This window comes from Acomys russatus, chromosome 21 (genome assembly GCF_903995435.1).
Source record: "Acomys russatus chromosome 21, mAcoRus1.1, whole genome shotgun sequence".
Lineage (NCBI taxonomy): Eukaryota > Metazoa > Chordata > Mammalia > Rodentia > Muridae > Acomys > Acomys russatus.
In genome coordinates, this window is record NC_067157.1 from 58,026,575 (window position 1) to 58,042,936 (window position 16,362).

General features: G+C 49.8%; 1 protein-coding gene across 1 annotated transcript in view; it reads left to right on the forward strand.

Annotated features, from left to right (window-relative positions):
* The window catches only part of Smoc2 (SPARC related modular calcium binding 2), a 121,918-nt gene that overhangs the window by 46,237 nt on the left and 59,319 nt on the right, over positions 1-16,362 (forward strand). Inside the window, exons 3-4 of the mRNA XM_051164364.1 lie at positions 7,347-7,453; positions 8,487-8,586. Of these exons, the coding sequence (XP_051020321.1) occupies positions 7,347-7,453; positions 8,487-8,586 (207 nt within the window). The remainder of the gene's footprint in view (positions 1-7,346; positions 7,454-8,486; positions 8,587-16,362) is intronic.

The following is a 16,362-nucleotide window of genomic DNA, read 5'->3' on the forward strand; positions in this document are numbered from 1 at the left end:
ATTATCTAGCAGAGATAAAAGATTGACTTTGGAGACTCCACCTGAGCTCAGCTCTCCAGCTGTTTGAGACCCTCAAGCTGGGAGACCCAGAGCTGGGGTGTGTGTGTGTGTGTGCAGGAGTCAGGCTCTCTCCATGGTGGGGTGGGGAATGCATCTGTCTCCCACCTCCAAGACAAACTGTAAGAGCACAGGGACCCCCAGAGTTCGTCCCATTTGAAGGCTGCCTTTTACTGATGGGCAACTAGCAAACTGGAAACTGGTCACAAGCTCCAACATCTACCCATTTCTCTGTACATAGCCATGATCCCACCTTTGAAGACAAACCTATGTGAGTGGTAAACACTGGGGCATGCTGGGAAGTGTAGAGCCTCACGCAGGCCTGTGTTGACCCTCGAGAAGACAGGTGTGCTCTCCACTCCACTATGGAAGGACCTGTGGGAATGCTTGGATGGTTCTGCTGGCTGCTGCAGCGAGGGGTGGGCCCACCTGCCTTCCACAGAGGAAACTAGCTGCTCATGAGAGCTCTCTGTGCAGGGTGAGGGCACATGCGTGTACGTATGTGCAAATGTGAGTGTGTGATGGCACACAGGTGCAAATGTGAGCACACACAAGTACACGCGTGAGCATGCAGGTATGAGCATGCGTGCAGAGTGTGGATATTTTGCTTTGTTCCTGAGTGTCTGTGGCTCTCCTCCATCCAGCACCTGCCTGGCATTTCTTTGTTCCCATGGATACAGTCCTCAGAGACAGCAGCTCTGTCCTAGGATTCTCTAGCCTAACCCTAACCCTGATGGTCTCTCGCTGCAGCCTCACCCACACCCAGCTCAGCTTCCATTGCTGCTCTGTTGTCCTAGACTTGAGAAGTCACCCCTGGGCTTTCATCCCCTTCCCAGCCAAGCCGTGGTCAGGAACACAAGCAAAAGCTGTGGCATATTATTAAGTTGGAAACAGCCCCTCCTGTTTGCTCCAGCTCAGCTGTGACCTCAGGGAGCAGCTTCCATGGGGAGGGAGCCCTTGTGTGCAGGCTCTCCCTCTGGGGGTGTTGACAGTCCACCATGAAGAGCCTGGTGACTGCATCTGTTGTGATGTGCGGGGAGGGATGTGGTTCCTTGTGGTCGAGATGGTGATGGTCAGATGCCTCTTGTTTATGTGTCGTAGAAGCAGCCTCTGTCTTTGGCACATGGCGATTGCTATGCCAGCACTTCCTGCTTGTATACTTTGTGTTATACCTTGTGTGTGTAGGATGAAATTTTTGTCTCTGTTCCTCTATTTCTATAATCACACTTTTGTTGTTGTTGTGTGAAGTCAAAAGGACTTATTATTCTGTTATCAGTGGAGGGCAAGACAGCAGCGATCTGCTGGGAGAAGGTGCTCTGACGGACTGGCCTTCTGTTCTCACCCCAGCTGCCCCCTACCCGCCCCCCCCCCCCCCACGATATGGACGAGAAGTGTGTTTTCAAAGGTCACTGCAGCATTGTCTCCCCTGCCCCCCCCCCCCCAGTCTGGCCCTAAATTACAAGTGGGTGAAATGTAAGCACTACAGCTTTGAAATACAACGTCTGCCCTTATTTGAGGCAACAGACATCAAAGGCAGGGCTCTCTTAGTCTGTCATTTCTGTGGCCACTACACGGAGCCACAGGCGATAGTAGCAAACACTCTTCCTGACCCTAGAAAGTTCACACGGCCCTCACAGTAACCATGGCAACCGAGTGGGTGACATACAGACTCAGACCTGTGCCTTTGCCTGTCATACCAATTTCATGTTTGGTCTGCCTGCTCTACCTCATGCTAGAAGGCACCGAGGCATTCACCCAGCGCCTCCACCAGGAGCTGCCTCTGAACGGGACACCTGTTAGAGACCATCCCGGTTAGAGACAAGCTAGAATTATCTGGGAAGAGGAACCTTGGTTGAGAAAAATGTCTTCACGAGATTGCCTGTAGTCAAGTCTATGGGGGCATTTTCTTGATTAGTAATTTCTTTGGGAAGGCCTAGCTCCTTGTGGAAGGTGCCACACCGGGCAGGTGGTTCTGGGCTCTATAAGAAGGCGGACTGAGCTAGGCGAGGGAAGCAAGCCAGTGAGCAGCACCCTTCCACGGCCTCAGCTTCAGTTTCTACCTCCAGGTCCCTGCTTGAGTGCACGTCCTGGCTTCCCCAGTGTTGGGCTGTGGTGTGGAAGTAGACGCCAAATCAACCCTTTGCTCTCCAAGCTGCTCTCGCTCACGGCGTTCCTCACAGCGATAGGAGTCTCAGCATGGGGAGGGGTGAACAGAGGCTTGGGAATGTTGCTCTCCACATGCTCCCTGAAGGATGTGCCCACTGAGCCCAGAGACCACGGACTGTCCTTTCACACAGTCTTCCTGAAAGTGCCCTGTGACAGCTCCTCTGCAACTACTTCTTACTAAGATTCCTTGAAGGAAGGCATCTGGCAAAGCCATCTCTTCCAGTGACTGCATAGTTCTGTTCTGAGTGGCTTCAGTGAGATAGGAAATTAGTTCCTTCCTACTAAAAACAAAAAACCAAAACCAAAAACAAAAACAAAAACAAAAACAAAACAAAACCAAAAAACAAAAAAACAGGCAGGAATAACTATAGTAAACCATTAGCTCATTGCTTCTTCACAGCAAGCAGCACCGTTCCTGGCTTAACATAAATTCATACACAAACAATCCTGTGATTCCCACTGGGATCTATTTTACTCTTCAATTGAGATCAGAAAAAAGTGTTTCCAGAATATATTAGTATTAATCAACAATTTATCAAAAACGTCTGTTTGGATATTGTTAGTGGCGCCTTGCTGTTTTATTTGTAAAGTCTTGGCTCTCCCGGGCCAAAGCAAAAGATCTCCAAAATGTTTAACTAAATTTGCATCAAAGATACTTACAATGAGGTGATTAAATTATTAACGGATTTATTTAATTAGAATTTTCTTATGTGCATGTGTCTGTGCGAATGTATTTGTGTATGTGGGTGTCTGAGTACATGGTGTGTGTGGTGTGTGTGTGCCAATAGAAGCCAGAAGACAGCATTGGATCCCCTAGAGCTGGAGTTACAGTCAGTTGTGAGCTGCTCAATGTGGGTGCTGTGAACTGATCTTGGGACTGAGAGAAGGGCAGACAGTGCTCTTCTTTTTTTTTTTTTTTGGTTTTCCAAGACAAGGTTTCTCTGTGTACCTTGGCTGTCTTGGACTCGTTCTGTAGACCAGGCTGGCCCCGAACTCACAGTGATCCACCTGCCTCTGCATGCCGTGTGCGGGGATTAATGTCGTGCGCCCCCACGCCTGGCTTAGACAGTGCTCTTAACTGCTGCCCTGATGAGAATATTCAAATTGTAATTTCTAGTCAAATTGCATTTTCCTATGACATAGAAATTAACCATAGCTTTAAACGCAGTGAGGGCCATGTTCACTAAGATGGTTATGGCAGTTTAAAAGAAGAGATAAATATCAGCAAGGATATAGGTGAGGCGTTGTGACCCTCATCTGTCAATGGGATGGGAAGCAGATCAGCCACAGTGGAGACCCACCAGAAGCTCCCACACTAGTGACAAAGTCACTTGTGACACAGCAATTCAATGTTGTGGTTAATTTAGAAGTGTGGCCTAATAATATTTATTATTATCCCTATAATTATTATGGCAGTATTTTCTAACCGAATAACAATGAATGGAAACACAGATATTTGTTACACTTTAGAATAGCCTCGGTTCACCTGGGGCAGGGCAGATATTAATCCCCTAAACCACCTCCCATAATGGGGCAGGTATCCCATGCCATCTGCTTCTAATAATTTCATCAAGTTGCCTCCCATCCATAATCCCAAATACTTGCTAATTATCATCAACTGGGGCAAATCTCCATCTACGCCAGCCATATGCTTCTTCCTCCACCTCACCCGTGGCAGCCTTCCCCTCCTTCTCTCTCCTCCTCTGGTCTCCTCCCATCTCTTCTGGTCTCTGCCCCCAAAGCCCACGAGCCTTAGCCATGCCTATCCCATTTGCCCTGCCCAGGTGTGTTGGCTTTTTATTGGTCAAATGGGAGCAAGGGTTTAGGCAAGGTCCCAAACATTCTGGGGTACTGAGTCTGCTCATCTGGGCAGCAACCGGGCCAACTTCCAACATCTCTACCCCTATGTTTAAACCCAGAGGACATGAAAGCAGACACGCAGAGATGACCTGCACATGATTCAGTGTGCTGTCTACACGGCGGCCACAAGATGGGATCAGCCAGAGTCTGTCAGTGGGTGGCTGGGGGTGAGCTGATCAGGAAACACCAGTCTGCCCTGTGCTGAGGTACGGTGGATGTACGGTTTGCCATACAACCTGTCCAGATAGGCAACTCCATAGAAGTAGAAAGAGACTGGGGTAGATGGCCTCTGTGCACCGGATGTTGGATCCTTTTGGGGTGAGGGCAGTGTCCTGGAGGCAGCAGAGTTCTCCAGCATCAGGAATGCAGTAAATGCCAGTGACTGAACTGGAAAATGGCTGACGGAGAGTTTTTACTCACCGTTCAGAGGCACCACAGTAATATTTACTTTGCTTAGGTTTTGAGCATTTACTATTCAAACAGAAACAAAAGGCCCAGAGAAAACTATCTCAGTGAGGCCCCTGAGGCAGAGGACTGTTTGTTTTCCAAAGCATCTGCATAGGTGTAAAGAATAAAACACTAATAAAAATTTAACACCAGTGACATGAAGCCCTGCTGAAGGAATCTTCCTACCTTATTCTTTCAAGATTGGCTGAAAGTTTAGGTTTGGAAAAATATAATGTTCAAGATGTGTGCACGATTTTGATGTCTTCGGTCTGTGTGGCTGTACACATGAGGGACATAATAGTGTAGGGTCAGAGAAAGAATCCCAGGAGATGTTGTCATTTCAGAGTGCAGATGTCCTCCAGACCCTGCCTCTTGGGGGTTGGGTGGACTCCCTGGTGGAGACCCTGAACTGACTTGACAGCAGATATCTGGAGAGAGGCATGGCAGGCAGGTGGCCTTGGCCACCAGGGCATGACAGTTATCTGACACTTGGATTTCACAGATTTTATGCTGCTGAGGTCATTGCGTCCTACGACAGACTAGCCTGGGCCATGCCAGCCGTGAGCTTGGGAAAAGAATCCCATTACACAGATTTAAGTTTGAGAACGGCTTGAACAGAGGGGAGGGCTTGAGTAGGGTGATGTGAAGTCTTTAAAGAAGTTCAAGCCGAGGATGAAACCCACAAGTTGTTTGGAAAATTATGCTCTTCAGGAATGCGCCATGATGGCTCAAATCTTAGGAATGACTTATCTTTTCCCTAGCTGAGGTGCCACAGGGTGAATCTTTTATCAACTCTTCTTTTAGATGGCCACAGCTTATTCTTTTTTTTTTCTTAATTTAAATTTTAAAAAATGTATTCACTTTACCTCCTGATCTTGGCCCTCTTCCTCATCTCCTCCTGGCCCCACCCTCCCTCCCTCTCCCCTCCCTATGCACCTCCCCTAGTTTTCAGAGAGGGGGAGCCCTCCTCCCCTACCAACTGACCTCAGCCTATCAAATTTCATCAGGACAGCCTGCATCCTTTTCCTTGGCCACAGGTTGTTCTATAATAATAATAATGATAATAATAATAATAATAATAATAATAATAATAATAATAATAATAATAAGCAGGTGGAGGGTGCTTCTCAGATGTGCAGGTCTATGACAACTGTACAGCCCGGAAGACCCTCAGCAAGCTTTGCCCCCAAAGTTCCTGCAGAGTCACCCATGTCCCCAGAGTAGTGAATACATCTGGTCACTATAACAACGACAATGTAGAGGGCAGGACAGCTTAGGACGAGGTGCCCATCGGAGGCGAGAGGCTGCAGTGCTGCTGATCTGGAGACAGGAAGGTTGGCACCCTTCTCCCGGGTTAAACTCAGCCTGGTGACGTGCTGGTCAGACTGAAGGCTGGGCTTGCTGAGCTGCTGTCCCCAGAGCGTGTGCACAGGGTGGCAGACCTTACAGTGTTTTTTGTTTGTTTGTTTTTTGTTTTGTGTGGATGGGCCTCTGCAGCATCATAAGATGGGTCATGGTTAGTTTTAGATCCATATTCAAAGCCTCCTTGATGGCATCTGAGATGAGCCGGGAATTTGCCTCTGATTCGCAGACACCTTCACGGTCCTGTCTGGTCAACAGAAGAGAAAAAAAAATTTGCTCTTTCTGTGAGGCCTTAACTCATCGATTTTCTGTGTTCACATGTGTGGATACATTTTCCCTAGAGGGATCAAATATACTATAAGTTGTTAAAATTCCATTACTTTATTTATTTGCATGTATGTCTATCTATCATCGATCTATCCTCTATGTATCTATCTACCATCTCTCTCTATCTACCATCTATCTATCTATCTATCTATCTATCTATCTATCTATCTATCTATAATCTGTCTGTCTGTCTAACTGTGCCTTTCTGTGCATGCGTATACATGCACACGTGCCACAATGCTAGAGTGGAGGTCAGAGGACACTTTGTAAGAGTTGGTTTTTCCTTCCACCACGAAGGTCCAGGGAGTTGAACTTAGGCCAACAAGTTTGTTGCATGTGCCTTTGCCCACTGAGCCATCTTGTTGGCCCACCATGTGCTTTTTGTATCCATGCGGGGGATTGAGGTCAGGGCCTGGTGCAGAGTGGCAGCATTTTACCACTGAGCTCCTTGCCTAGCCTGGTTGGTTGTTTCTGAAGTTCCTGATTTTTTAGCAGTCATTAAGTCTCTGGAGTCCTCATGCCTCTTCATCTCACTAACTAAATCACTAAAACACCCACTGTGAGATGTTTAGCTTTTTACCATCAAGTCTCCCTGACAGTTTGAAACAGTCTTTGAGATCCTAGAGTCCAAGATGCAGAGGGAACAGGTGAGTCTCGACTCCCTCTGAAGGTGGCCTTAGCTCCAACAGGTGTTAGGCTACAGTGACATATCAGACCCCAAACCTGTGAGGGGCCTGGCGTCTGCCTGTAAGTTAGTTACCTCTGATTGGATTGAACTGTGTCTTCTGGACTCCCGTCTGCATGTGCGTGCCCCCTGGGGCCCTGGCACAGCCTACCTCTTGTTTTTAGGAAGCCAGAATTCCCTGTTTCCCACAGACACATTCAGGCAGTGTTCCCAGCCTCCAGTTCCCGTCTATACAGTGTGGGGAATGAAACATACTCTCCCTAGCTCTTGTGGGACCGAGAGGGAGGCACCTGCTGCTCTGGGCAGCCCTGTAGGCTCAGTGCTGGGCTCAGTGCTCGGCTTTCTGAGCAGCTCGTGCTGTGCTTGTCTCTTAGAATGCCATCTGTTGTCCTCCCCTCCTCCCCTGCTCCCCTGTAACTGCTTTGCTGTGGTCTTCCCACAGACGTATCCAGGTGTGTGGCTGAGCGGAAGTACACCCAGGAGCAGGCCCGGAAGGAGTTCCAGCAAGTGTTTATCCCAGAATGCAACGATGATGGCACCTATAGTCAGGTGATTTCACGCTGCTGGGAGAGGCTACTCCTGGACCGTTGGGGTTGAGGTGCCAGGGACAGGGGTGAAAGGGATAGATCCAGAGCTGTTGGGCGGGAAATGATCATTGTGTTTCTGAGACGCCAGCCTCAGGAGCCTCCCAGTCTAACTAGTTACACGAGGGAGGGTTTCAGACCCCACAGGTGTCTACACCACTGCTGTGGTGTCTGCAGCTTGTGCTGCACGAATAGGGCATGAGGCAGTTCTCTCAGAAAGGCCCATTAACCCCGGTCAACTGGCTGAACTCTGCTTTTGCCTCATTCATAATAAGCCCTATGACTCAGCCACCCACCAAGTCCACAGTTGGATGCTGCTCCATCGAGTCATGACTTGCCTACGGTGGCGCTGTTGGCCAGACTCTGTCAAAAATAGCTTGGTTCTTACCTGAGAGAATCGGTGCTGTGACCGAGGGCTGCCGGGAAGTACCGCGCCAGTACAGTAGGTTCTGGGAGTCGGGCGGGGGCAGTAAAAGCATTCTGCAGTCCACACGCATGGTCTCACGTGATGTGTGAGTCCACGTGCCTCAGCAAAGTCAGGGGACATTTGGGAGATGAGGGGATAGAGGATGGCATAGGGTGGAGCTGGCACTCCTCGATGTCCCCTAGGCTGTAGTCTCCTGAAGGTCGGATGGAGGGCTCTGGGGAAACTGAGAAGTACTGCAGTGAGACACCTGCTTCCTCTCCCTGAGTCAGCCTCTGGCTCCCTGAGAGATACTGGGGACTGGCTTCCCCACGTGTGACAAGAGGGTGTGATGGGGGGGGGGGGGCAGGGGCTTGAGAGTCTCTGCAGCAGGGCCCAGCCCTCGCTGCCATCAGTAATGTATTTGATTCCTTTCCCTCCCCTCACCCCCCACCTCTGTGGCGGAGCTCAGAGTATGGCTTCCAACCGAGTAGCCAACACAGCACCCGAGAGTCTCAGCTCTCCTCAGGCCTCTGAGGTGACTCTGCAGCAGAGTTGTGAGTGGTTAGCTCACCTTCCTGTCCCTTCTCTGCAGGTCCAGTGCCACAGTTACACGGGATACTGTTGGTGTGTTACACCAAATGGAAGGCCAATCAGTGGCACCGCGGTGGCCCACAAGACACCCAGGTGCCCCGGTAAGTCTGACTAACGGCCGGCCCCACAGGAACTTCTCTCTGTTTCTCTTGGCCATCTTACCCATATTTACTCACAAATCAAAAGGACATTTAGAGAGTGGGGTGTGGGGGTGGGGTGGGATGAGCTCACTATGAGCCACGCCACATAGACCTGAAGTGAAAGCAAGGAATTTTGTTTCCATGCTGTGGCAGGGGACAGCTCACCCTAGGGACACACTGGGCTTGAGTTATTTGAAATTATAACCACACAGGCTCGAGTCACCAGCTTGAATGACCCATTGTTTCCTTTGGCCAAAAAAAGCAAAAGGTCTTGGTTTTATATATATATGAGTTTTCAAAGGGAAAGTGGACCATTCCTCACAGTTCAGTTTCCAGACATTTATGTGTGATGTTTTATTACTCAGACGGGCCTGGATGTGCTGGAAGTAACAAGGCTGGCAGGCTCACAGTCCATAAAATGTCCCTTTTCCATTAATATCTTACCAAAAAAGGTTATACATGATTCAGATAATTTTTTTTTTATGTGAAAATGGTCTCTAGCCGGGGCCTGACTAACTTGCTGGGGAGACTGTCTGACGAAGCTGAAAGGTCCTGTCATCGAAATTTCTGGGTTTTAATATGAAAATAGGCAAACCTATCAGTGGTTAGCAACATAAGACATACAGTTACCCAAGTCATTTAAGGGCTGAAATGTTAGTGTCTGGAGTTAACTGTCAGACTTGTTTTATATTTAAGGGTCAGGCACTGCCTGTTGAGATTCTATGTGTTATTGTGACCCAGGCAGAGGATCTAGACACTGGTCAGAGCTTGCTTGCTGTGGCCTCCTTGGTACCGTGTGACAAATCCTGTATTTCGGTGACTGTTCCTCTCTGAAACCCACATGCTGTGTGCCATGTATACTGGAAATACACTTGTTTTATTTCAAAATTGTTTTGCCATTGAAACCTACATAATGCTATTTTTCCCCCCACAAGTTAATGTTTACATTGAATAGTTCCTGTACAGATGTAGGGAGGAAAATGACAGGGGGGAGGGGAATGGAGACAGTCTTGTGGCTCTGTTTTCATCCAGTGGCATTGTGTGCAACCTGCTTTTCTGGGAGAAAGCGGAGGGCACGGCAGCTCCCATGATCCTAGCCATACTGTCAGGAAAGCTGAGTTCTGTGTGAAAGAGTGTCCTCAGAGCTGTGTGTGAGACTGTTGGGTGCTTCACCTGCCAGAACACCCCTTGCTTCTGGAATAGACTGTACCAGCTTTCCCACCTGGTGCCAGTGATGTGTGACCATGTGCAAATTCCCCGTTGTCTTTGTCTGCACTGACAGTACAGATGAGAGAATATTCTGGCCCATTGCTTAAAACCCTAAGTGTGTGTAGTGCTTGGATAAGAAAGAAGGCAACGATATGATGAATGTTTACACCCAGCACTCTGGAGGCAGAGGCAGGAGATGGGGACTTATGTAAACAAAATGCACTGCTTGGTGGGACAGGGGTCTTTGGGATGGCTGACCCCCCATTGAGGGAGGGAGTGGTTTGTGTGTCCTGCGGTTGACTGGCTGTTCCCTCCTTCATCAATTAGGTTGGTGCCTTACCCACCAGGTTGTAATGACTGATGTGTCTGCGGCTCCCACAGAGCAGCACACTAAGCTTTCGCTCTGCAAACCCATGGGGATGAGAGGACTGTAATTATTTTCCTAACATTTTGGGAAACATCATCGGGCTGCACGGAGCAACTAAGAGATTTTGAAATTCGAGAGAGAGAGAGAGCTGTGGGGGGAACTGAGCACCCCACTCTCACCCCACAGCGACAGAATCAACAGTGTACCTCTACATAATTTGATGGACTAGTGCCTGTGTGATGACACAGCCCAATGGAGAAGCAGGGAAGTGGGTGTTGCTTTACGTTGGTCTGGGTTTGACAGCAGGCTAGAGTGGCCCTAAGTTTGTCCACAAACCCCAAGGAGCTTGTGCTTTGAATAGGCCCGTGCCATCTGCGGCCAGATGGACAGTAAAGCGCTGCATACTGTCCAGCACAAATCACCTGCTAAACTCAGGTAAATCTTCAGAATTCAGTACATATCTTCTGCCTTCAAATCCATGCCCAATTTGCCATATATGTATACTCCATAAAACCAGAATTCAGAACTAGATTAGAAATGAACAGAAGACTATGTATATGTTTGAATGTATGTATATGCATGTATGTGCATATTTACATGTGGGTGTGTGTGCATGTAGTTATGTGTGTATGTACGTGGTATATGTGTACATGTGTGTATATGTATGTGTGAATATGCGTATGTGCGCATGTGTGTGTATGAATTTGTGTCTGTGTGTGCTGATTAGGGCCATGTGTAAACATGCTCTGTGGCAGCCAGGTGGACATAAGGGTGGATGTCCCCTCTAGGTCTGTGCCCAATGGCATGGCCCCAAACTATTCCCAATGTCCTTCCACCCTTAGTTGCCCTGGGTGAGCATGGACAGTCATTTCACAATTGTATGTTGAAGCCATGGATGCAGAGTCTGTCAATTCTGAAGTGGTCAAACAGTAGCATTTTCTAAAGGATGTCCTTGAGTCATAGTGCCAGGGTAACATGGGTGAGAGTCCAATGGGACTCTCAGTACCCACGCCTGGAGACAGAGGAACACAGCAGGTGACTCTGTGATGAGCTGCTGAGGAAAGAACAGCAGACCATCTGTGGCAGTGTGAAAGCCAGTCACTAAAGGCCCAGCTCTTTCCTTCTGGGAATGGGCCCTGGAGAAACACATACGTGGCAGGCCTGCAGGACCACTGGCTGTCAAGAAGGAGCCCTGGGGCTGAGCCTGCTGTCTGTAGCATGAAACACAACAGAGTTGTAGATTCACGGGAGGATAAGCAGCCATGCAGACAGATACAGGCCTGCCTCCCTCACTGGTGCTGTGGTGCTGGCGTCTGTGACTCAGAGGAGCCACCGGAAAGTACAACACAGGGCAGGGGACAAAACCAGCTCTAGCCGGGAGGTGTCCCGTGGCGACCACAGAGGGACAGAACCGACAGGATGGACCTATCGGATTGGCTTACATGATGTGACCTGTGTAGTCCCACAGTGGCTGTCTTCCGAATTAAGTAGTGGATCAGTCTACAAGGCTGGACACTTCTGCCTCCACAGTTCCAAGCTGGTGCCAAAGGCCTGGAAAATTCCTGGGGCATCCCTGGGTTTTAGTATCCATTGAAAGCTGGGTTCTGATATCCACAAAGGAATGTAGTAGCAGTGGCCCCCGGAAGCTAATGAGGCAAAAGGCAAAGCCCTTCCCCTCACGCTGCCTTTTGTCTGACGGCCACTGCAAAGTGATGTCCACGCTTAGGGTGCACCTTCCCACCCTGACCCACGGCTGAGAGGCCGTGTCTCAGTTGGTTTCAGATCAAGTCAAGCTGACAATCACAGCTAACATCCCGCTAGCCTTGAACATTTTGTTTACATTCTGAATGCTGGTCTGCAATTTTCCTGAGAGATCAGGATGACGTCATTTATCTTTTAAAAAACCCGAAAAGGCCAGTCTCCTTCACAGCCTTCCACCATGCCAGCCTCCCTTGATGGCTACTGCTCGCACTAACAAGTAATTAGCCCATAGACCATAAACCAGTGACCTGCCTGTCCTTCTGGTTCCTGCATGGAGATCTAGGTGTGAGGGGCAGAGGGCTCAGGCAGAAGAGGAAGTATGGAGATCTCAAGCGCCTTTAGGCTTTTCCTCCCAGTTCAGTGGGCATTTCCGAGCCAGTGGCCTCTTCTCACCACAGGACAGTGCTCGGCTAGTTCTTGCAGCACCTCCCACCTGGACTTTCTTTGCAGGAAGCCTACTCACTGTTCACTGTTACTGCAGCTTTTGCCAAGCATTGGCCAGCGGGGAGCCAGCAGTGAGTGGGGCCTAGGGGACACTGGTGTAGCCTGGAGGCTGGGCCAGCAATGGGTGTGCACTACAGGCACATGGAGGACACCATTCTGTCTGTCCAGCAACATTCAGAAAAACACCAAGAGGCGTGGTTCTCATAAGGGCAGGTTTGGTGGGTATAGGAGAGGAACTCATCCCTGAGTGCTATTGACTCTCCGCCTCTTGGATTATGCCTGTCTTTCAGGCAGGAGGCGGTGGGATATCCTCAAGGAAGTGTGGTGGCTGGGAGTTGAAAACAAAAGGTGCTTTTAGAGGAACTGAGCTCTTCCGGGGTGACTTCCTGTTTCCCCTCCTGAGAGCAGGTGTTTTGTGCTCACTTCCTCCGGGAGACTTAGGTGCTTCATGGAGCCCAGCACACTTAGCGCTCCATCCTGGCCTGCAGCTAATGCTTGCAGGGCCCTCTCTGGCATCAGGAATGTCCAAGAAAAATGGCAAAGCATTCATCCTACTCACTTCATGTCCCTTGCTGGTCAAGTTTATGCTTCTTCAGGGATCCTATTGTCTGCTCTTCCTCCCCCTTTCTTGCCCTCCTCCCCCTTCCCCTCCTTCCCCTCCACCCTCCTCCCTCTCCTCCCCCTTCCTTCCCCTCCTCCCACTCCTCCTCCTGTCCTTTCTCTTCTACTTTCAAAGGCTAACATGGCTGGGCATCCAAGTAGGTGCTAAAAACAAAGACATTTCCCCTGTAGTTGGGTAATTCTGTAATTTGGAAATAGCTTAGAGTTTTAATCTCAGCTCTCTGCCCTAAGCACTGACCAAGAGAGAGCTCATTCCTAGCCAGCCAGGTTAAGGATATTGTAGGCTGACCCTTCATGCAACGACTTAGAAAAGATGGATTATTTTTACTTTTTTTTTTTTTTTTTTTTTTTTTTTTCCCTCCAGAGCTGAGGACCAAACCCAGGGCCTTGTGCTTGCTAGGCAAGCACTCTACCATTGAGCTAAATCCCCAACCCCCTATTTTTATTTATGTGTGTATGTGCGTGCACGTGTGTTTGTGTGCATGTGTTTGCAGCTGGCGGCACAGGACACAGGCGTCACATCCCTCGGGACTGGAGTAACAGGTGGCTGTGAGCTGCCTGATGTGAGTGCTTAGAACTGGGCTCAGGTCTTGTACAAGGACAGTGAGTGACCTTGTACACACTACCAGCCATTTCTCCAGTGGAAGGACTTTTAGCATCATACTCTCCTCAGAGTCTTCACTTGGACCTTAGTCAGAGTCTCGCCTCTGAAGCAGGCTCAGATTCTCAGGAGAGGCACAGAAACAGTATAGCTTGTATGTGGTGACATCATACTGGTTGGCCCCCGTGCCTGGGACCACAGCCTGGAGCTGAGGGCAGGCAGGTGCTTCAGGGTGAGAGATCTTGTCCACTGAGATGGACTGTTCAAACTTGTGACCCATAGTTGTGGACATTCGGACAGGGCTGGGTAGGTTTGTGGTCTCTTCTGGAATCTTCTCACACCCATCTCTGCTGCTTGGTCCAGAGAATTCTACTCCAGGGTGTGGAAGACCCAGGGATAAGCTACAAAAGTCTTTAGATCGAACCAGATGATCTTTCGCCAGGCTCATGAAAGAATAAGCTAGTCCCTGGCCTCTCTTAGCATGGTCCCTGTGAAATTAAATTTACAGAATGCTCGTGAAGTTCCCTTTGCCCTATATAGTTCTCAAGGGGTTTCCTCTCACATGTTCTAATAAACTTTAAAAAAAAAAATTAAGAGGCCTTTTATAAGCAAATAGCCCTGGTTTATACTGCTCACTTAAAGAGCAATACCTGGGCACTTCTGGAGATAGGCTGCAAACCTTAAAACAAGCATCATCTTTTCACTTCCTGCTTGGCCCTCACTTCTGAAGCTTGAGCCAAGGAGGGCAGAGGACAGGCTGTATTCCTGTGTCGGCCCCAGAGCCCGCGACTGTGAGTACAGTGCGTATAAGAGAGCCATGGCAGCTTATCCACAGTGTGGCTTCTGTCTGTCAAACCCTCCAAAGACTGTGCAGAAGGCGAGAGTGATTCCCTCCGTGCAGAAGAAGAGTAGGAGGGGCGAGCTTCCTGTCAGCTCCAGGAAGCTACTACCTCTTACTCTGCCTTGAGGACGAGCACTACAGTTCAGACTTCTAGCTGTACTGTGGGCTCAGTGTAGATGAGAGGAGGCTTCTCTGATTTGGGGGGACCCACAGCTGGTGGGGGCAGCACAGGTCCCGGTTGTGGAAGAGTATATGGGCAAAGACTGGTGCCCTGTTCCTTCAGCAGCCGCAGCGGTAAGGAGGTGAGTATCCCCCCAGCTACTTGGAGAAGCAGCCCTAGGAGCCTGTTGTAGACTCCACTGTAGTCAATGGCCTTGTGGGTGGACGGACTGGGAGGTTGTAGAGTGAGCTTTTGGAGCCCACTCCAAAGGACAGTGGGCGCAGCCCTCACCCCAGGCGCTCCAGACGACGGCTCATCTCCCTCTCCCTCCCAGTCCCCTGCTGGCTGCAGATAGTGAGCTGACTGGACCCCACTTTTCAGTAGCTAGTTAGCCTTCCAGGCTTCAATTTCCTCATCTCTGTCTTGGGTAGGGCTGGGTCTTGAGCATCGAAAGACCTAAGGAGCATGAAGCTGTCAGGACAGTGAGGGATGCAGGCTGAGAGCTGCTCAGGTGCTGTGGGTGCCCGTGTTGCTAACTGAGTGCTTCTCTGTGCGTCAGACTGAGCTTCCTGGTGTCACGCTACCATGCTGCTTATGCAGCAGCCCACGGTGGCAGAGGCCACCGCGGTGTGGCCATGAGTGCCCCTCTCTAGTGACTTGGCACACTTCTTCACAGAACAACGCCGCGGGCCATTTTTGGAGGGTCAGGAAACACCGCTTCTGGCCTCCTTCTGTATGTGGGCCATGCTTCTACATGAGGTCGCCATATTGCCTATTTGTCGCTTTGTGGTTGTGGCTATTCTTGGGGCAGCCTTGCTGTGCAGGGTGGGCCAGCTTCAAACTTGAGGCTGCCTCGTGCTTCAGCCAAGGGCTGAGATTATGGGCCTCATACAGTCTGCCCATTTTGTAGGTGAGGAAATGGGTTTAGAGAGGTAAATCTAGGTCTGCGGAGGTCACAGGCTGCACCGAGGAGGCCCACGCCTCTCTCTTCCTCCTGTGCTGCATTGTCAGCGCTGGCTTCATCTTTCTTGCTATGTGCATGCCCTCTTGTTAGAGAGAGAGAGAGGGAGAGAGAGAGCAGGAGCCACTGGCATTTGCTGAAAGAGAGAGAGAGAGAGAGAGAGAGAGAGAGAGAGAGAGAGAGAGAGAGAGAGAGAGAGAGAGAGAAGGAGCCACTGGCACCTGCTAAGTGACAAAGGGAGATGCTTATCCTGACAGAGAGAGCATGGGCCTGTTTTTAATTCTCCCAGCCTCCCTGCCATCCCATCTCCTTCTCCTAAGAAAAGCCCTGAGTTCTACAGAGTCTGATTTCTGGGATGATTCTTCTGGTCTGATGGGGACATTGGCTCTTGTAGGTGAGCGAGCAACACCTGCAGCTTCCTAGTGCCCACATCAGAAGCCTCATCACTTACTTGGGGACAGAGCCAGTGTGTCATCAGAGCACTGGTCTCTGTGAGGTCGAGGGCAGCCCTATGTTATATTGCCAAGTGGGCTGGATCTGTATTTAAACCAAGTACCTACGCTGCGAGGGTCAAGAGTCCAGCGTCCATGGAAAATTCACTGGCACCCCGTTACATAGTGGGTTTCCTTCACTAGATGTGCCCCCTGCAACTGCTCAGAAAAAGACACCTCCCTTAAGAGGCCCCTTTCAGGAGACAGACGCTCACTGACAGAGGACACTTAGCATGACCTTCTGGTGTTGGTCTGGAGTGACACAACAGGGGCATCCTACT